Source organism: Trachurus japonicus, chromosome 14 (genome assembly GCF_045865225.1).
Source record: "Trachurus japonicus isolate A0001 chromosome 14, Traja_1.0".
NCBI classification, from domain to species: Eukaryota; Metazoa; Chordata; class Actinopteri; order Carangiformes; family Carangidae; genus Trachurus; species Trachurus japonicus.
Genome location: NC_140920.1, coordinates 14,514,878 through 14,534,341, shown reverse-complemented (window position 1 = coordinate 14,534,341; position 19,464 = coordinate 14,514,878). Strand labels below are relative to the sequence as shown.

Here is a 19,464-nt window from a genome sequence, read left to right as displayed (position 1 = left end):
CGTCAGGATTGAGTTGTGGGTGTTTCTGCCTCTCCCCCTCACACCACACCCAGTTTCTTTCTGCACCTGGCAGAGCCACACCAGCTCTCATGAGGACAGAGAGGAACTTCACCAGAATTCAACATCCCTTTTTTTTTTCTTTTCTTTTTTTTCCAGGCTGCATTTCCTCATCCTGGTTCCTGACCAGTGGCAGAATCTGTATCATCTATACCAGTGATATCCAGGGGCTTTATATTCTGGCTTCAGGTGATTTCTACTCAGATAAACACCCGCAAAGAAAATATAAAACACATTAATTTGTAAGCAAAACATTCTTTCCATTGTTCATTAGTTTCCAGTTTCAGCTTCTTGCTTTGCTTTCGCATGTCAAGTAAACTGAATATTTTACAGTGGGTCCTAGAAAATGTTGATTGCCCTTAGTCAGTAACATAATAAGAATATTAACTGGTAATGAAAATAATTGTTAGTTGCAGCTTTAATGTGCACTGTTGTTGTGCTGTTGTCACTGCACGCAATAACTATATTATCAGCTATAACTGAGGTGGTGAAGATGATGATGATGATGATCTATGGTTCAAATCATTCATGGAAATTAAGAAATGATGAGTCAGAGAAGCTTCTTGTGTTTTGTTTGTGCGTTTGGCTCGAGCTTCAGGACAAAGTGTTGGTCTTTATTTCCTTGTGAACAGGTGTTTCTCTGCAGAGCTGTGAGCACCACAAGAGGCTTTTGTGGAAACTTTCCACACGGTGTCACTGTAGCACCGACTGTTTTTATTTCCAAAATGACCTCTGGTGTGTGATTTATAGGTGATTCATGATGGTCTGAGTTGTCTTCCAAACTGCTGCTCACACCAGAGGTCATCTAGAAAAGGAATTAGATGTAAACTATACGTGCATTATGTAATGTAATGTAGCCTAATCTTTGGCCAATCAGAAATTAAATTTGGATTTTATATTTATCATTTATTTCTCTAGACTCAATGTTGTCTAATGGAAAATACAGTATGTGACATTTCACTTGGGATGAATATTTGACATTTCTAATTCACCTCTGTGTGAGAAAATGAGCTGTTAGATATTTGTGTTGGTTTCTTTTTAATATCTAATATTTTCTCAGATTAATCCGAGGCTGTAAACTCAGGTCAAACACACACACCGATGAACACACACTGCTTGGTTCGAAGAAAACTGTTCAGCTACTCTCAACTAGGGCCCCTGTTTTTATTTTTCTTATCTCTTCAAGACACACGCCACCAACAACGCAGGCCTCTCCACCTCCTCCTCCTCCTCCTCCTCCGCCTCCCCCACCCCCCCCAGACCAGAGCCGCTGACCTGGTAACACACACAGCCATATGGTACGGCCAGGACGAGACTCCATCCAGTAATTAGGGGGATGGTGCCGGACACTTGGCTGTGCTGCAGTGGAGGTTAAAGCAGCATGACTCTTCTCCTGTCCCGGGCATCATCATCATATGATTTATCCTAATTCACAGGTATGTGTTTTTACAGACAGTGGCTGTTGGGGAAGGAAAAGGCTGAGCGCTGTCGTTGCCCTCCTGCGCTCTCATTGTTCTGAAGCAGGTTGATTGTTTGTTATGGTTTGGACTCACACTGACCACCACGTTTGGGGAGTACACAGACTAGGTCTCTACAAATAAACACTGTCACACACAAACACACATTACACAGACATTTTCACCTTTTGCCCCTGAGCCGGCTCTCGAGCCTTTATCTCTCATGTGCAGCAACGTCAGTTTTTTGACTCGGAAGAATGAGACTTTAAATGAGTGCGTTTGATATCACAAGAGCCTCTTTCCATGAATATGTTAATCCAGCGAAGAGATTAGTTTGAATATAAGATTGAGGAATTGATACAACATTGCATCAGCATGTCCTCTGCCGTATTTCTGCTTAATGCACATGGTGGTGTGACACGAGGATCCTCGGTATTTTATTGAGTGAATTTTTAAATTCATTCTTTTGCCAGTGAGTCATGTTGTTGAATTACAGTTTAAGACCCAGAGAGCTCGGCCGCTGCTGTCCGTCGCTGCCTCAACCTCTTTGACAAGGAGCCGAGGAGGGGGGAGGAGAGAGAGGCCGGGTAAAGCTGTGTGTGTGAGAGAGAGAGAGAGAGAGAGGGAGGGAGGAGGAGAAAGAGGGGGTTGGCTTTAGTGTGATGTGAATGGAATAGAACCAGCACGAGAGGGAGAAAGAGGGAGGAGGACGGCACAAATCAACCTGCCTCTTGACTTTAACAACAGAATAGAGGAGCTGGTTAGACACAGAGATCGGGGAAGTGTGTGAGTGTGAGTGTGTGTGAGTGTGTGTATGTTGTGCCGTTTCATTTTATTTTTGGAGAGAGGAAGAGAACAGCAGACAGGAGGAACTGAAGGAGGAGGAGAAAGAGCCTCAGCGTGGAGATAGATAGCAGAAAAATGCTGTCATGGGGAGAGAAGGGGAGGGAGTCGGCACAGAGGAACAGGATGAAACAAGGCAGGGTCGAGCAGAGCTGAAATGTGGAGGTAAGCCTTTTCTTTCTGTGCTGAGATTATGGAGAATTCACATTCCAGCCTCCCCCGTGTGTGTCCTCTTTTCTGCTGTTAATGAATTCAGATGGACGGATCTGACACGAGCGTCTATGCCACATACCTCTGTAGAGGCATGCATATGCTCACACAATCCAGCCGACAGGAGACAATGTATGAAAGCGATGGAGGATGTGAAATAATGGCTCGGCATTATCATATCACCATCCAGCCTGCTGCCCTCCCTCTGCCTCTCTGCCCATTGTGTTGTTGTCAGCTCTGTAAAATGCGTTTTGCTCACTGAGCCCAGGTCGCCCTGTAACGTTGCATTTTACACGCGACATTGTAGGTTTGAATCCAGCTCGCAACCTTTGTCGCATTCCACCCCCCCTCCTCCTCCTCCACCCCCCCTCACCTCCCCTCCTCATCTCCCGACACTCATCCCACCCCCCCCCCAACACACACACACAATCATCATCTTTCCTGTCTCTCTCCATTGTTGCACTCTGCAAACCGGGCAGGATGGTCTTGGAAACAGTGTTATGACATTGCGAAGGAGCCGCTGCTGACAAACCTTCATGCTGTAGAGCTGCTCGTGGCTGCAGGACTCAGAAGATGAGGGCAAGGTGGAGGGAAGAAGGGGAGGGGAGGGGAGGGGAGGAGAGAGGAGAGGAGAGGAGAGGAGAGGAGGAGGAGGAGGGGAGGCAGCAGGGATGGAGGGACACTGAGAGAATGAAAGAGAGAGACAGAGGGAGAGGAGATGCAGGAACAAAAAGAGGAGCAGGATTTATTCTGGATACATATTTTCACAGACTAAAAAAGCCATTATAAGAGGGGGGGAAGGGGGAGAGGGGGGGGATTTGTGTGGATAAAGAGGATTGTAACACCACTGCATGTGATGTGTGCACAGACAATGATGGAATGGAGAAGACACAACCAACCGGGATTGGGGTGTTGTTTTCAAGGTGGCCGAGAAAATGAGGGATGCGGGAGTCAGGCCTCCCCTCCCCTCTCCTCTCCTCTCTCCTCTCTCCTCTCCTCTCCTTTCCTCTCCTCCTTCTCCTCGCCCCTCCTCCCCACCATCACCCCACTGCACTCTCTAATTTGGGATGGGGCCGCGTGTTTACGAGACGTTTGGGTTTCAGGGGCTGGATGAGGCTGAAGGGAAAAGAAAGGCAGGGATGGAGAGCTGTGTGTGTGTGTGTGTGTGTGTGTGTGTGTGTGTGTGTGTGTGTGTGTGGTTGGGGGGTGGGGGGGGGGGGGCAGGCAACAGCAGCAGCAGCAGCTTACATAAGCCTGTGCACTCAAAGGACGGGCCATTTAATTTACATTGAGCCGCATGGTTCCTCATCCGATGTGGTGTTCACTGTGGTCGACATTAGCATTTTAAATCATAGAATGCTGTTGGGCCTGACGTGATGGAGGATGTGTGATAAGTGGACGTGACTTGATGCCATTGTGTTTGTGTGTTTGTGTCTCCGGTGAGAGGGAGGGATGCTGTTTTGTTTTGTTTTGTTGTTTTTGTTGTATTTATCAGGCTCAACTTTGAATGTAGGTCGGGATGGAAATCCACCATGTTTTACTTTGCCCATAGTTCAATGTGTCTGCATGAAGTGCATGCAGCCTTCTCCTTTTCAACTCTGCTGCTGCTGCCCACTTTTGTTCTGCTGCGGTTTACAGTATACACCACCAGTATCACCTCCATACACTGTAACTTTAAAGGGAGCAGCTCCTAAATTTGGATAGCATTTGTATTATTTGATAGAGCAAGAGCACAGAGACAAAATTTAATTTAAAAGCCTGCTTATATCAGAATAACCGAGCCCTCTGTGAAACATCATGGCCCTTAAATTGCTCTGCTACTGCTGTTAAGACTTGGAAAAACTAAAAAAAAAAAAAAGAAGAGCTTCATTAACTGGCTTTGCTTCTGAAACATGTTTTCTCAGTCAAACTGATTGAAATTTACTCAGTTTGTAAAGTAGTTTAGCAAATTAGCACCAGCTGGTTTTCATTATTTTCTGTAATCGAATCACCTCCAACAGTTACATGTATGACAATTACATGTCTGCTTGTTACCGCCAAGTAGTTTCAGCTCGTTTTGTCCTGAGAGGCTGAGAGCAGTTCGTTTTTTTTGTTGTTGTTGTAAAATCTGCGGATGATTATATCAATGAATAGAAAATTGTGGAAAATTATATTTTCACAAAGCGCAAATTGACCCGCTCGCTTCTCTCGGTTTGTCCACACAGCAGCCGATTAGCAAATCGTCACATGTGGGGAGCGATAACCAGGGAGCGTTTGGTTGAAAAATCACTTCTGAGATTAATCAGTTGTAAAAAATCGATTAATTGACTAATGGTTTTCAGGTCCAATCTTCTAGGATGAGCACATTTTGAAGTTGAAGTTTCCATATGAATGTATTAGGTCTCGGTGTAATGCTCCTCAGTCTGGCAGTAGAGGTGACACAGTTATTTGACACATTTAAGATGTGAAGCTCTGGGTAAATCCAGGTTTTTCTGTTGTCCAAGGTCATAGATGGTCCATGAGGGGAAAAAATTGCATATATGCGAAAGTATTCAGTTTTTTTTTATTTTTAGTACAATTATTTACAACCCCCGAGTGTCTTTTCCTAAGAGAGCTTTCCTCTGTGGAGCTCGAACTAATCCAGGTTGAGTAGGAGGGGAGCAGAGTCAGGGGACTCTTGTATCGATCGTCCTACTTTTATTTCCTGCACCAAGCAAGAGCCAGGAGAGCTTGACTGTATACATGTCATGTTGTGGATCCAGACGCAGTTCCCAGTCCTCGCTGTCCGGCAGAGAGGAGAGGGCTGTTAAAATGATCCCTAAATATTCCCTCGGCCGTCGTTCATGTCAGTACAGTAACCTGACGTCAGAGGCCATCATCATCATCATCATCATCATCATCATCATCGCTGTGAAACTAAATCATAAAAAAGATACAGAGAGTCGCAGGGGAGAGCCGTGCTATATCATTGTTTGTCTTGCAAACGCAGGTGCAGAAGTGAGTAACCTTTGTGTGCTTTACGCTGAAAAATGATGATGACAGTTTGTTAGCAGGATCGCACAGATGCGCAATACGACTGAGTCACTGTCAGTAGATCCAGGCTAATGTCTTGTAATGCTGTTTGACTGCAGGATTTAAACTTTGGCTCTCGTTGTTTGTCGTGTTTCTGCTCAGAAAGATACTGTGACTCCTGAAATTACCACAGAGCATCAGCTCCAGCAAGCTGACAACAGTCACCAATCAGCAGGTTTAAATGCAAACTGCAATGATGTTACCTCTGAAGGTGTGTTTAGTTTGCACTGCACCACAAAACAGAGTCCTCCCATGTGTGTGTGTGTGTGTGTGTGTGTGTGTGCAAAATCTAGCACGGATATCAGGAAAGTGACTGCTTTGTTTTTTCACTCACTCAGAGATGGAGATGAACATGTTGCAGGGTTACCAGGCAGATTTTGTTTTTGCTCTAAGTCAGCATCATATCATTCCTCTCATTTGGAGCCATTTTGCATGGCTACACCCCGCGAAGGCTCCCTGTGGGGGCTCAGCGAGGAAGGCAGTTGGACAGGCGGAGCCTTCCCCTCATCGGATGGCAGGATGCCGGCAGAGTAAGCCACTGGGTGGATCCTCTTAGCTTGTGCCTGGTTGTCACCTGGCCCCTGGTGATCAGGCCTCATTGGTTTTGTCCGTGGCTGTTTCTGTGCTCGTTTGTAACCGTCCAGTGATACTAGGACTGGAAGGACGGGGAAATTTAAAAGAAAAATATCATATTTGACAAATAAGGTTTGTACAGCTGAGATAAATTACTCTGTGAGGTTTCTTTTTTACCACTTAACCAGTAAGTTTTAACAGGCTACAGAGCCACTATTGTCTTTCTGAAATGTAGCATTGAAAGTCTTTTAAGATTTTACAACACCCACTGTCTGCACAAAACACTTGTATTAGATTTTCAAAGTCACACATGGGAATAACGATCATTATTATCCTGTTGAAACCCCTCACAAAAATCCAACAGCTGTTCAAATGTGAGGTCAAGGATGAACAAAGAAAGAGGTTCTTTTGAGTACAAAGAACATAATCAGTGTGGACAAATTATGTTTCAGACCCATTTAAATGAATACTGTGATAATCATTGTACCTTGTAGAGGCAGAGAGACACTGAGTCAGGCGTATCTAACAACAAAACCCTGATGTAATCGTCCTAAAATATGTGGAAGCTGCTGTCTTCATGAGACATGTTTATGTAAGCACCTGCTGTGAATACTTATGTTTCTCTCTGTTATATTTAAAACAGCCCACATGAATAAGAGACACTCCACATTCACATGTGCTGAAATTCCCCCTTTCAAAAAAAAAATATTGGAGCTCATTGTCCGTGATCATGATGTCCCTCGCGGTTATGTCACACATACATTAAACCATTAAGCGGTGCAATGGCTCTTTGTCATTGTTCTCGTGCTGCTATTGCTGGAGAAGTGCACTCAATTGTATTCAGAGCCAGTGAAAGCAGACCAGGACCAGCCATTCACGCTGGCACCACGTCACTTCATCGCCATACTTAGTATGTAGAGATCAAAAAGCCAGAAAGCATCCAGCGCTGAGAGGAGTGTAAAAATACCCTGATGAAGGATATTCTATTCTCAGGCCGGTGCACGAAACATTAGAGATTATCAACGCATTTATTTCCGACTGAAGGGCCTCTTTACACTGACACAGCTATAGAGAGGAAGTTGCAACCTCAACTGTTTCATTTTCATATAAAAGACATGGCGAGTAAAGAAGTGAGAGCAGAGAGCGATGCGAGCAGATACCACTCAGTGCTGTAATGTCTGTCTGCCCCAACAGGGCCAAAGAGCGGCAGCACACAGGAAACTGACTCAGAGACGTGACCTCTGTGGCGTAGAGGGGAAGGGCGCTCGAGGGGTGCCTCACATTTGCTTTGAAATTAAGTTCTGCCGCACTTTCCCCTTATTCTTGGTCATTTTTTATTAGTGTGACACAAATATGTGCCCCGCAGTCAGAGCGTTTATATGTCAATTTTATACCTTGGTGGAAGAAAAAGAATTGCGGCAGAATTAATAGTCGTGGCTCCAGGCAAACACTGATAAACTTTAAAATTGGGCAGGTTGTGTCTGTAATGGCTCAATGAATCATTCCATGCAAATCATTAGTGCACACAAGTAATTCACAGGACACATAGCTGTCTTCTGGTGACGCCGTGCGTGCGCTCTCATTCACAAGCGTAAAAAACCACAGGCACAGAGGTAAAGGGCCCGTGCACATAGCATCACAGAGAAGCCGGTGAATCAGCTGCTCTCTGCAGCACTGTAGTTTGCATACGAGTGCACAAGCTGCTCCTTTTTTTTATGTAGGTCAGAAGGTGCAGAGACGCTGGTGTAAATGACACAAGGCCACCAGGAAGGAAGAAGGCTGAGCAACAGCAAGTGCAGGTGTACGGTAAAAAAAACTAACATTTTTTTTTCACATTTTGACACTGGTCGTTTTTGGATCTTTTATAATCTGCAGAGGGAAAGCAGATGATAATAATAATAGTGTGGTGTTGGATTCAACACTAACACTACACAGCCTATTTCATACTTAACTGCATGACATAGATTTATGCTTATACAATGACAGTCATGTAGCTTTCAATCAATATTAGTAATTTTACCATTAAAAACAGAAAAGGAAAGAGGGTGGAATAAATAAATATACAAAAAACAAGAATAAGCACACACAGAAATTTATAACAGCTGTAATTTGATTTCTGTGTCACAAGTGTGCGAACTAGCAGAAAAGCAGAAAGGATTCATCTTGATCGCTAACTTCACCGACGCCTGCGCTGCATCTTCCACTCAACGAGAGACAGCAGTCTATTTCTCCAAATAATGATAGCAATTTGTGTCCATTGAGATCATTATGGACATAAACCGAACTAGCGTAGCTTGTAAGTTTGATGGCGACCATTTAGAGGTGGCCTTTCCTCGCTGCTCTACCCTGAAGTCATAAGCACTACTTATTGAGAGTAACTGAAGACAGCTTTCGGAGATTTGCCCCCATAAACAAAGATTTTCAGCTGAGAAATGAGAATGAGTTTGGGCACCGGTGGCTCCGCAGCCATTTCATGGGCACTCAGCTATATTTCAATGGACAATAGAGACAGTGAGGAAGCGGAGGAGGTCAGCGTCTCTTCCTCTGAAAGTAGAAAAAGGTAGGGTAACAGTCAGAGTGCTATTAAAGCAGTATTGGACAAGCTCTTTTCCTCCGTCTCAGAGCTGCTCACACAGATGACGGAGGGGTAACAGTGAACCGTTGAGCTCGACATAATGGATACAGTCATGAAGCTGAGGGTCAGTTCCTTTCCCCCTGTCACACACGCCCACACATGCGCACACACATGGCGGTCGCAGAGGGACAGCTGCTCTTCCTGTCACTGTGGACAGTGTGCCGCATCTTTAAGGCTCGCACACTGCTTCATAGAGTCGGCACACAAAGACACACATGCACTCAAACCATCTCTCCTGTTTAGGCCTGAAAACTCTGTGCCCCTCCCTGCGTCACACACACACACACGGCCTGCCACAAGGTGTATTTTCAGATACACAGGAAGTGGCAGTGCTCTGCCAGCACACAGTGTTGATGTCATGGCAAATAACATGTCAAACAATAGCCTGACTTTGGTACTTTCTCTTACTGTAGCAGAACAGCACGTAGATTGTGTTAGAAACAATAGCACCTAAAACTGTGTATTAGAGTCGGCCTGCATCTCTTTTAGGTTCTTCTATTTATCAAAAGAGGAAGTTAGGTTTTAATATGGACAATACTATAGAAGGAGCTTTTTTGAGCATGCTTCCTCTTTGCATTTACTGAAGGGGGGAGGTTCACTGATTATGCATCCTGTGGGTACAAAATAATAATACACAACAATGTACATGCACTGATTTCTTAGACTGATCCGACACCCAGTGACTCGTCTACACTGAAGCAGCTCGTTTTATTTATCTTCGTAGATCTTAATTTCCTTATGAAAGCAGCTAAAAACAAAGAACTGAAACTGGACCAGGCGCCACTAAAAACATGATGATGACCTCGAACATTTTGGTTTACTGTAAGACACGAGCATCACATGCACACACACACACACACAAAAAAAAGTCAGACACAGACTTAGATATGATTCATAACTAATCAGCTCCGGTTTGTGTGTGTGTCTGGGTGCATCCCTGATGGTTCGAGAGTGGACAACCAACCAATGAATAATTAACATCATGGTAACCCTCGCCCCCTTTCACCCAGCCTCATTAATAATATATCAGGCAGAAGACTTATTTTCAATTTTGAAGGGCACATTTAAAGGAGGGCAGCTCTCCTTGAAATTAAAGTTATTTTGATTGTGTGGAGATGATGCTGTATGCTACTGTAGAGCCCAGGGGGAGGTTTGACCTCCACATGCAACCATAACAACAGTGCCATACAGCAGAGCTGATGCAGACAAAGACAGCATTTTACTGACCCCTTTTTGCTGATTGGTCCTTTTGCAGGAAAAGGCATTCAACATTTCCACTACTTGAAATATTTTCCAGACTTTCTCCAGACTTTTGGAGCTAATCACCCCCCCCACCCCCCTCTTTCTGAGACATTTTTTTCACACAGCCCATTGAGCAACATGTTAGGAGAGGGAAAGCCCATTGTCACCGTATCCTTAAAAGATCCAGTTGTCATCAGTATGCAGTAACATAGCTGACAATAGAAAACTAAAAAAAAAGGACAGGTGTCGTGATTGCTCTCTATTTTCTGCATTGCAATGCTTCAGTCGTACGTGAAGAAAATAACAGACAACACTTTCTTTAAATGTCGCTGCTGTGTTGGTATCTGTCAGCGTCACCTTGAGGTGCTGTGAAAACATTATTAGAGCAAAAATTCAAAAAGCAACAGTCAAAGTCTCACAACTAGTGATGTTACATGCATAATATATAAGCTAAAAAATATGTGCAGAATTGCTTGCACAGCAGGGAAATGAATGATCATCAATGACAGGATCAAACCATGGTTTATGGTTGCACTCACTAGCATGAGTGCCAGTCTCCGTCATTGGAGAAAATTGCTCACATCAGTATAGCGGATTTCTTTTTTCCTCAAAAAACTGTTCTTTCTCCTTCCACCTTGACGTTTATCCTCCACCCTTTTTTTTATTTTAATCGGCTCATTGAGTCCCAGGTGCCAGCGATGCTGGGTTATATGTCTGTGGGGACCAATAGCTCAGACTGACGTTCGCAAACTGTTTGAATGAAAAAGGGAGATAAAACACATTACAAAAAAAGAGAGTGCTGCAGTACCATCCACTTAGCAGCCTCTGGACTTGGCCCAGTTCACTGTCCGCAGTGTGGTGAAGGGGAGAGGAGGAGGGGAAGAGGGGGGGGGTTGCATAGTGGGGGAGATGGAGAATGCCTAAAGCAAGTGTTGGGCATTAGAATTAACTCGTTCTCTGAATCAGATCCAGTCACATTAATACACATTTAGTCTCTTAAAAGCACTGCAACCAGCTCAGTGCAGAGTCACATATTCGGTAGCAAAGCAGGGATGAAACCCGATCTTGTATGTAACAGTGTTGCAAGCAATCGATAATGTGAGTGAGACTGAGTCTGGCTTTAAATTTCCCCAAATCAATCACTATTAGGGAGTTGATTTAGACCTTGTGGTTAAGAAATCGGCAAGTCGGCTTTTAACTATAAGGATAGACGGTGACACTCGAGCAGCTGACCTCGACACTGAGAGGCCGGACATTTAAAATGATTTTCATAGGAGACGCCTGGACTAAGGGAAATATTCACTGAAGTGCAATAACATGTAGGCAGATGTTGATGTTAGTGCTGCTCTCGCCATCTTTATGGATCATTTTAATGTCATGTGTCGACAACAATCTGCTGCTTTTACAGGCTGCTTAAAATATGGAAGCACTTAGTGTATTTTACAACTTCGGTCTTCTTCATTTTTGAAAGACAACAAGAAGTATATTTGTTGCAAGCAGTTGCTGCAGCGTGGTGTGTGAGTGATGTGATGGTGTTGATAAAGCTGCAGTAAGAGCACAACTTTTGTCACTGATCACATCTAATTGCTGCTAAGCTGTTAAGCCGATTTCGACAGCTTCACCTGAAGGGAAACCAGATCAGATCTCAATCGGCTGCATCAGGACACAGCCTTTCTCTCTCACCGTGAAATGCTACTTCAAACGGCTGCATCATTATGAGCAGTTTTAAGGTGACTGCATTTACTGGCAGAAGGCAAAAAAAAGTTGCTCATTCATGCTGCACTATGACAGCCCGTCTGCTGTAGGTGTGGAAGTGTTGAGATGACGACACCCATCCTCTCAGAGTTCAAAAGTCAGTCATCTCTTCCTGTTTCACAGGACGCAGACTTGCACGAGCCGGTGCAAAATAAGTCAAGCGGCCGTGACTTCCCCAAAACAGTGCACGTTTTATTCAACTCTCCTCTGACTTCAGTTTGTGTCCTGACATTGTACACCAGAGGCCCATTAACCTTGTTCTGGGCTTAATGTGGAAGTGGACCTCATTTACTGTCGTCAGTCAAAACCCAACATGTACCCTGGGCAGTCACGGCCCTTCAAAGCGAATCTGGTGCAAAAAAAGAACAAAGGACAGTGGGCGAGGAGATAAAATCCTTAAAGGCAGATCAAATTATGCTGCTACACTATGTCATTACACATTTCCTTTACTGCTCAGTGGGTTTCAGGTGGATCTTTAACTGTCATTATCTAATGGACACATGGGTTCAGCACACATGCAAATAGATTATTTATTTTTTTACCACTAAGATAAAGTCTTACTCATCTGGACCATGTGCACTCATTATTGTCCACTGGCTGGGTTTTATGCTGTGAGATGCAGGATTAAACACTGCTGTCTACATGCATTATTGAGTTTCTCTGGTGGGCAGACCGGCTCTGGTGCTGTTAGGGGATCTGCAGAGGAGAGCAGCCTCCCAGTCGTCTTAGTGGATTCTCCAAATCTTTAAAAAAAAAAAAAAAAAGAGAGAAATCCTGGAGAGCATCAGCCGCATGTCTGATCCTGTGGCAAAGAAAGGAAACAAAGGAAATTATATTCTTTCATTCAACACTCGAATGTTCATTATTTTTATTTGATTGAAAACTGAATAGCACAGTGAAGCAGGGCTGAAGGACGAACCAAAACAGTGATTACTTTGACAGATTTTGTAATTTCAACATGAAGCCAGTTAAAATGGTAATTTTTGTATTTCATTTTCACTGAACATCTTATTTTTGACAAGTTTGTACTGTAGCAACACAACACATTTCCTTACATCTGGAGAACATTTGTAATGGGTCAAGACAACGAAGCTGATGGCACAGTTTACACTTACGAAAAACACATTTCAGCTGCTGTTATTTTGATACTTTTGAACTTGGCCAAATCACAATTTTGATAAAATTTCCAGTAATTGTTCAGCTATAACACCACAGGCTAGACTGTCTGAGCATGCAGCTGTTTTCATGAGATAGTCTGACCATATGAATACATGTCAGAGCTGTGAATTATGATTCAATTCATGTCGTTGAATGACTTCAGTCAGTGTGGATCAAGGGCAGGAGAATGACTAAGTGAGGTTTTTTTTTCTTCTTTTAATCGCTGAGGCACAGACGACACAGATGGAAACATCCGTCTACTGCACAAAGAACAAGCCAGGTACAACATAGATCGTGGAGGTATGAGTCATGCCAAGACGCCAAGAAGCTCTCTTTAGAGTCATTTACTCTAATACAAAATGTGGAAATTGTTTCTGCTAACCAGCCCAGTGAAAGGTCAAGTTTCTGTTGATGTGATGGTCGAGTTGTGGCTCAGGGAGCATCGGGGTCATGTGCGGTTTTTAATCGTCTCCTGCGCTGACTGACATGAGAGAAATGGGGGGAGTGTGTCGAACTATAACTGTATTTACTCCTACTATACAAGAAGATGAGTGTTGTTGCTTTACATCGGCTTGAAATGATTTCAGTAGCAGTGATCTCTGCTATTACCCAACATCCAGCTTGTTTTTAATTCTGTAGCACATGGTCATTCCACTTAAACCAGAGACTGTTCTGCACACAGTCCTCAAACCAGTGAGATGCATCATCAAACTAAAGGACGTGCATGTGTGCAATCAAACCACAATCAGCTGTATTGAAAGCTTTGGAAAAAATGCTTTTCCGTTGCTGTTTATTGTCTCAAGCCTTCATAACATCCTTAAGTCCTGTTTTATAGCCACTCAGTCTGTCCCGCTATTACAAAATGATCCATTTATGTTCAGGGTTTGGTTTAAGCCAGACTGATCTGAGATGGTAAGATCGTTATGATAGAAATACCCTGGGAAAACATTAAATGGGTCATCAATAATTGATGTTATTTTTTTTTTATTTTTTTTCGAGGAAAATATCTTTTAGCTCAAGAGTTGTTTAAATGATTAAGTCTCTTATTTGGTTTTGTGTCAGGGGAAAATACACAGTGCAATGACGTTCATTTTTATCATTTACAGAAATTGCTCCCTGATAAATTCAGCAGCAACTTGAGGGGGCAGGGACAAAACACATAAGTTCCTCTTTAGTGTGTATCTACGTAAGGTGCACCGCATACTTCTCTACTGCAGTAACAGATAAAGGACACTTTTTACTCAGCGAGGGGTCATTTTGAAGGAGTTGCTCATAGTATGCATTTCAAAGACTAGTCTGGACCCAGTGAAGATCTGATGGAATATGTCACACATCAGACATGGTGAGAAAATGACATGTCTTACTTTGTTAAAAACATTTGGCTTCTGCCCATGAATGAAATTATCTTAGACACTATGATTTTCTGTTCCTAGGTTTAATTCTGATTCAAAAGGAATGTGTTTATTACCCTGACACAGTGGTAAACACAGATGAAAAGCAACTTGGTACTGGATAGATGCTGAAACACCAGACAGATTATGTAGATGTGAATCATGCAAATGATTTAGTGATCCAAGTTCTGTGCTGCTCCTCTTTACATCTGGTTCAAATACAGTCCTGATTAATTCAGAACCTAAAACACAGATAAATTAAGTCTCCAGTTTTTTGTAGGTAACAGATGTGAAGTGCATTTTGACCATTTTTGACCAGGTACTCATACAAAGGAGCCACAAGATTTAACTAGCAACTTGCACATTGCAAACATATGGATTTGAGATGGTCAAGTTAGATTTTTACTTTCAATTATACTGTACCCACCAAACCTATTTAGTTCTATGCACACAGTATATTCATCTGGTATTAATGAATGAAAACGGTTCATTCAACCATCAGCATCCAAAGGGCAGCGGTGAAACTGTGACAGGATCTCGTTTGTCCTTGTTGAAGTGAACAGTTAGTTGACCAAGGTCACTGTCACAGACATCGGAGTCAGTCATGGACTCATTTAACAAAAAAAAAAGCAACTATTTCACCTGCTGAATTGAGTAAACAGGGTTATTATAAAACACTGGAGGCCTGGATACCCACATTTGAGAGAGGGTGGCATCGAACTGGTAACTATGGAAACAAGGACTGATTCATGGGTTGGGGTCTTAAGAAGCTCAGGAATATGTGATTTGCACGAGGGCAGCGAGTGATTAGCGTCCAAGCTCAACCCGCGCCGCGCTGGTGGAGAGCAGGAGCGTTTCTAACCGAACCCTGGAAGTTCGGTTTGCCGTTGGAGCGACATGAAAGCAATCTGTGATTTCTGGAAGAAACAACAACCTGCTGCCAATAATCTACACTCCCACTTTGAGACAGCAGAGAAAATTGATTGCTCACACTTTTTACAGAGGCATTGTGCAACATGCAGATGATGTATCAGCTAATGACTGCAGATAGGCGTAAACAAACATCCATTGTACCCTGCATGGGTGATGATGTTTAAGATGGTTTGAGGGTTCCCAGGAAGAAGAAACATGAGCTGGGTCTTAATGTCAGCAGCCCTGGCAGCAGCGGCATATAGGCTAGATGGTGCATAGAGGCTGCTCTGTGAGAACCAGCCTCTCTGTGTCAGATGGGAAACCACACAAGCCTGGAAATGTCTTGAAATGTCCACTTCTGCATTTCGTAGTGCGATGTTCCACATATTGTCCGGCCGTATACAACCACAGCTGCATTGTTCTATAATACACAGACAGACAATGACTAGTGTCTGATAGGCAGGTAGGTGTGCGGTGTGCACTGAGGAAGTTTGGACTCGTGGCCCTGCAGACAGATTGTTATCTTTTTTTTTTTTTAATGCGCTAACTTCCCTCAATTGCATTGCAGCATCTTTCAAGCTCTCCTCTCCTGGGGGAATAATCAGCACAGGGACGGTCTGTGTCAGCTTGTCTCAGTGTGCCACATGAGCCGAGCAGCCAGCAGCAGAAATAAAATGCGCGTTATTGTTGATGTAAATAGTCAAAATTGCAACACAATTGTCTGAAATGACAGCACTGGAAGCTCGCTCACAGAAGCTGTTTCATGTTTTCCAACTCTATGAAGTCTGTGGAATATGAAAATGAATATATTAATATTTTTCTTACACACAGTTCAGACAGTTGAAAAGTCTGGGCTTCAGATCTATAATATAGTATACAGAATCTATTACATAGTCTGAATATAGCAAAGGCCTTCATGCAAACCTGTTTTGCTGTTTACATCTACATTGTGCTCATCAACGTCACTGTTATTGGCTCTAATAAGAAAAAAAGAGACAGGAGACATTGCTGGAAGTTATCTAATGATCTAAAACAACATTGTGTTACAAAGCCCAATAAAGAAATATAAACAAAATTATCTTCTTGAATAGCAAGACATTATCCACTTTCTGTATTAACAAAAACCTTTGAGAGACACTAAACCAAATCTGCATTCAGCGACACTTCCTGGTAACAGAGAGCAGCTCGGAGTGTCAGCAAACGTCTTCCAGATGATACAAGTGTTTACACCTCGACATGCATTAGCATATCTTGACACACCTTTGAAATTGCTCATAACTTCTGATTGTACATAACTTCCATGTTTAGTTTACAGCTTTTTTTAAAAAAGGTTTCTCTCTGAAAAATTTAAAACATCTGCTGATATATTCTGTGTGATGAAACAGATAGAGTGTGAGAGCAAGCGAGGAAGGAAAACAAAGATTTCTTGCGACTTCCTTACTTTACACTATGACATTTGTCACTGTGTGTGTGTGTGTGTGTGTGTGTGTGTGTGTGTGTGTGTGTGTGTGTGTGTGTGTGTGTGTGTGTGTGTGTGTGTGTGTGTGTGTGTGTGTGTGTGTGTGTGTGAGAAAGCTGCTTGGCTTTTCTGGTAGCAGCTCTGCACCACTGCACCTGCTCTTTAGGCTGCAAGCACGAGAGAGGAGATGCATGTGAAACAGCTAGACAGGAAGAAGTCTCGTACCTTTTTGAAAGCGACAAAAAATTTCAGCTTGGGTTGATTGACGTCAGTTTGGTCAAAGACCGACGACCATCAGACACAAATGTTGATAGAAACAGGCTGATCTGTACCTGAGAACAAAATCCACTTTGCTGGTAAGTTGCAATCAAACCTTTTAACAATGAATCATATGAGAACTTCTTTTTTTTTAAAGAAAAAGGGGAAGCGTACATCGTCATACTTGGCTTGACTTTAAATTACTCTTTGCCTTTTCATTGACATGGTGAAAATAAAACAGCAGCTTCACTTTTAGTTATTAATAGTGTTTCTTTCTGTTGAAGTTTTTGACATATTCTTGTAACACTTTTGCAGGAGCAAACTACAAATCTGTGTGTGTGTGTGTGAATGGTCTGTATGTGAGGGTGAGAGACAGTTTACACTCATTTCGTTTGTATGTTGGCACACTGTCAGTAAGTCAGGAAGGCCCCCTCCCCTGTGTTAATACTGTCTATTGTGAGCATGTGCAGGGTGGATGTGGCGAGCATTAAGTCTGCTATGGAGCTATTTAGGGAAACTCTGGAACGGAAAGTGTGTAAAGGAAAGAATAATAATGAAAGAAAACAGAGGTACAAGGCATTACTCAACAATAAAACACACGTCGGACCTGCTTGGAGCTTTACTGGTGGAATTCAATACTTGTTTATCAAAGCCATTCTCCCAACAAAGTGTTTTTTGTGTTCTCACTGACAGGCTGCTACGGGTTGAATATAAATCTGTCGATTAAGATAATAGCAGTGTGGGTGAATGACGAGAGAGAGACGTTGCAAAAGACATTTTGTTCTTTCTTTTTCTGTAAAGGTGGCCCTCGGACGAGACCAAAAGGGAAGCTGCAGGCACTGAAGAGTGCAGACGAGTGGATGCCATGTTAGAAGGGCTGATGCAGGCAGCAGCTCCCCCACACAGAGGACAGAGTGCCGGGCTCCAGTGATGATCTCTACATCCTCACCCCACAGGAAGGAGCATCCCACAACTGGAGTACCACCAAAACACACATCTGCACACCTGGACGGACCCCTGCTGCGAGACACAGCTGAATATTCACCTCGGTCTTTTTCATTTTCACTCAAGAACTCGCTGCGTTGTGAATTCAAAGCGTGGCACCTCACAGACGTATCTATGGTAGAAAGGGTTGAGACGGTTCATCCATCTTAAGTGGTGTGAATGAGGACTATATTTGTTGCTTTGACTCAGAGGGGTTTTCATCGCCGTGCACAGCGCTCCTGTTTCACACCAGCACCATAGAGACCAGGAAAGAAATTTAACTGGGAGAGCAGGAAGCTCTGGACCAGAGTGGAGAAAAGACTGTGGCACTGGAGTTGGACTCTCGGGCACCATGCAGTCAGACGACCTCTTCATCCGCAAGTTTCGCCGGCAGAACGTGCGGCCGCCTATCGCCACCGTCAACTTCGAGAACAAACGGGAAGCGGGAGTAGTGGAGTGGCCGCCCAGGAGGGATGGCGACGGGTCGGATAACGACAGCCTGACCCCGAGCCGCGTGGGGCTGAGGTCTGTGGGCAGGGGCCACATCATGCAGAGAAGCAACAGCGACGTGACCTTAGGAGACCTGGACTCCTCCGGGAAGGCCGGGGGCAAGGCGGCACGGGCGGTCGGCGAGAAGGTGGGCGCGGGGTCTCAGGGCGACTCGGGTGTGCTGCTGCACAGGGAATACGGCAGCCTGTCCTCGCTGGAGAGACAGACTCAAGTCCAGGAGCCGAGCGCGGACGACCAGGGGCCGCTGAGTCCGAACGCCCTCCGCTTCAAAGACCCTTTCCTCCTGCTCGGCCTGCAGGGCAACCCGCCGGAGCCTGACGGATTCTTTCGAGGTCTGTCCGTTTCCGCGGGGGACTCCCCAAAACCCGCCAAGCCGCCGAAGCCTGAAGGTCTGAGTAAGAAAAGCAAACCCGGGCCCCCTCAGATCCCTCAACCGGGTCCCTATGACAACCTGGGGGGCGGCGCCTGGGTGAGGAACTTTGCCCACTACGACGTGCAGAGCATCCTGTTCGACCTCACCGAGGCGGCCACCAACAGAGACAGCATCGGCCGGAAGAAGAACATCACCTCAGGGGCCTCGGCCGCCTCCCAGCTGCGCCCCCTCTCCCAGGCCACCCCCTCCTCACCCGCACAGGGCGGGGGGGGCAACGGGGGCAACGCCGACGACCCCGAGCAGTCGCTGCTGCTGGACGAGGGCGACGGCAACGACAACGAGCTGCTGCTCAGCTGCCCTCACTTCCGCAACGAGACGGGGGGAGAAGAGCAGGTGGGTTTGGGGCGGTCCCCCAACCGACGGGGTCTCTGGTCGAGCCTGCGGACCCCCAACGACGCGGTGTCGGTCCTGGAGGAGCCCAGAGAGAGTAACATCCAGCAGCAGGGCAAGAGCAACTACTTTATAGAGCATGCAGATCTGGGAGCCCAATATTATCGCAAATACTTCTACATGAAAGGTACGATATTCACTTTTAC

General features: G+C 44.5%; 1 protein-coding gene across 11 annotated transcripts in view; it reads left to right on the top strand.

Moving 5' to 3' along the window:
• The first annotated feature begins 73 nt into the window (after nt 1-73).
• sipa1 (signal-induced proliferation-associated 1) overlaps nt 74-19,464 on the top strand; it is a 35,949-nt gene continuing 16,558 nt past the window's right edge. For 7 of the 11 annotated variants that reach the window (XR_015037606.1, XR_015037607.1, XM_085797838.1 and 4 more), the window contains exons 1-2: nt 2,200-2,522; nt 17,803-19,445. Coding sequence is in view for 8 of the 11 variants with exons in the window: in XM_085797838.1 (XP_085653964.1) it covers nt 18,338-19,445 (1,108 nt within the window). In the remaining 3 variants the exon portion in view is untranslated. Of the gene's footprint in view, nt 247-1,243; nt 1,494-2,199; nt 2,523-16,875; nt 17,100-17,802; nt 19,446-19,464 lie in introns of those variants that run through there. The other 4 variants (XM_085797840.1, XM_085797845.1, XM_085797839.1 and 1 more) reach the window with 3 other exon arrangements.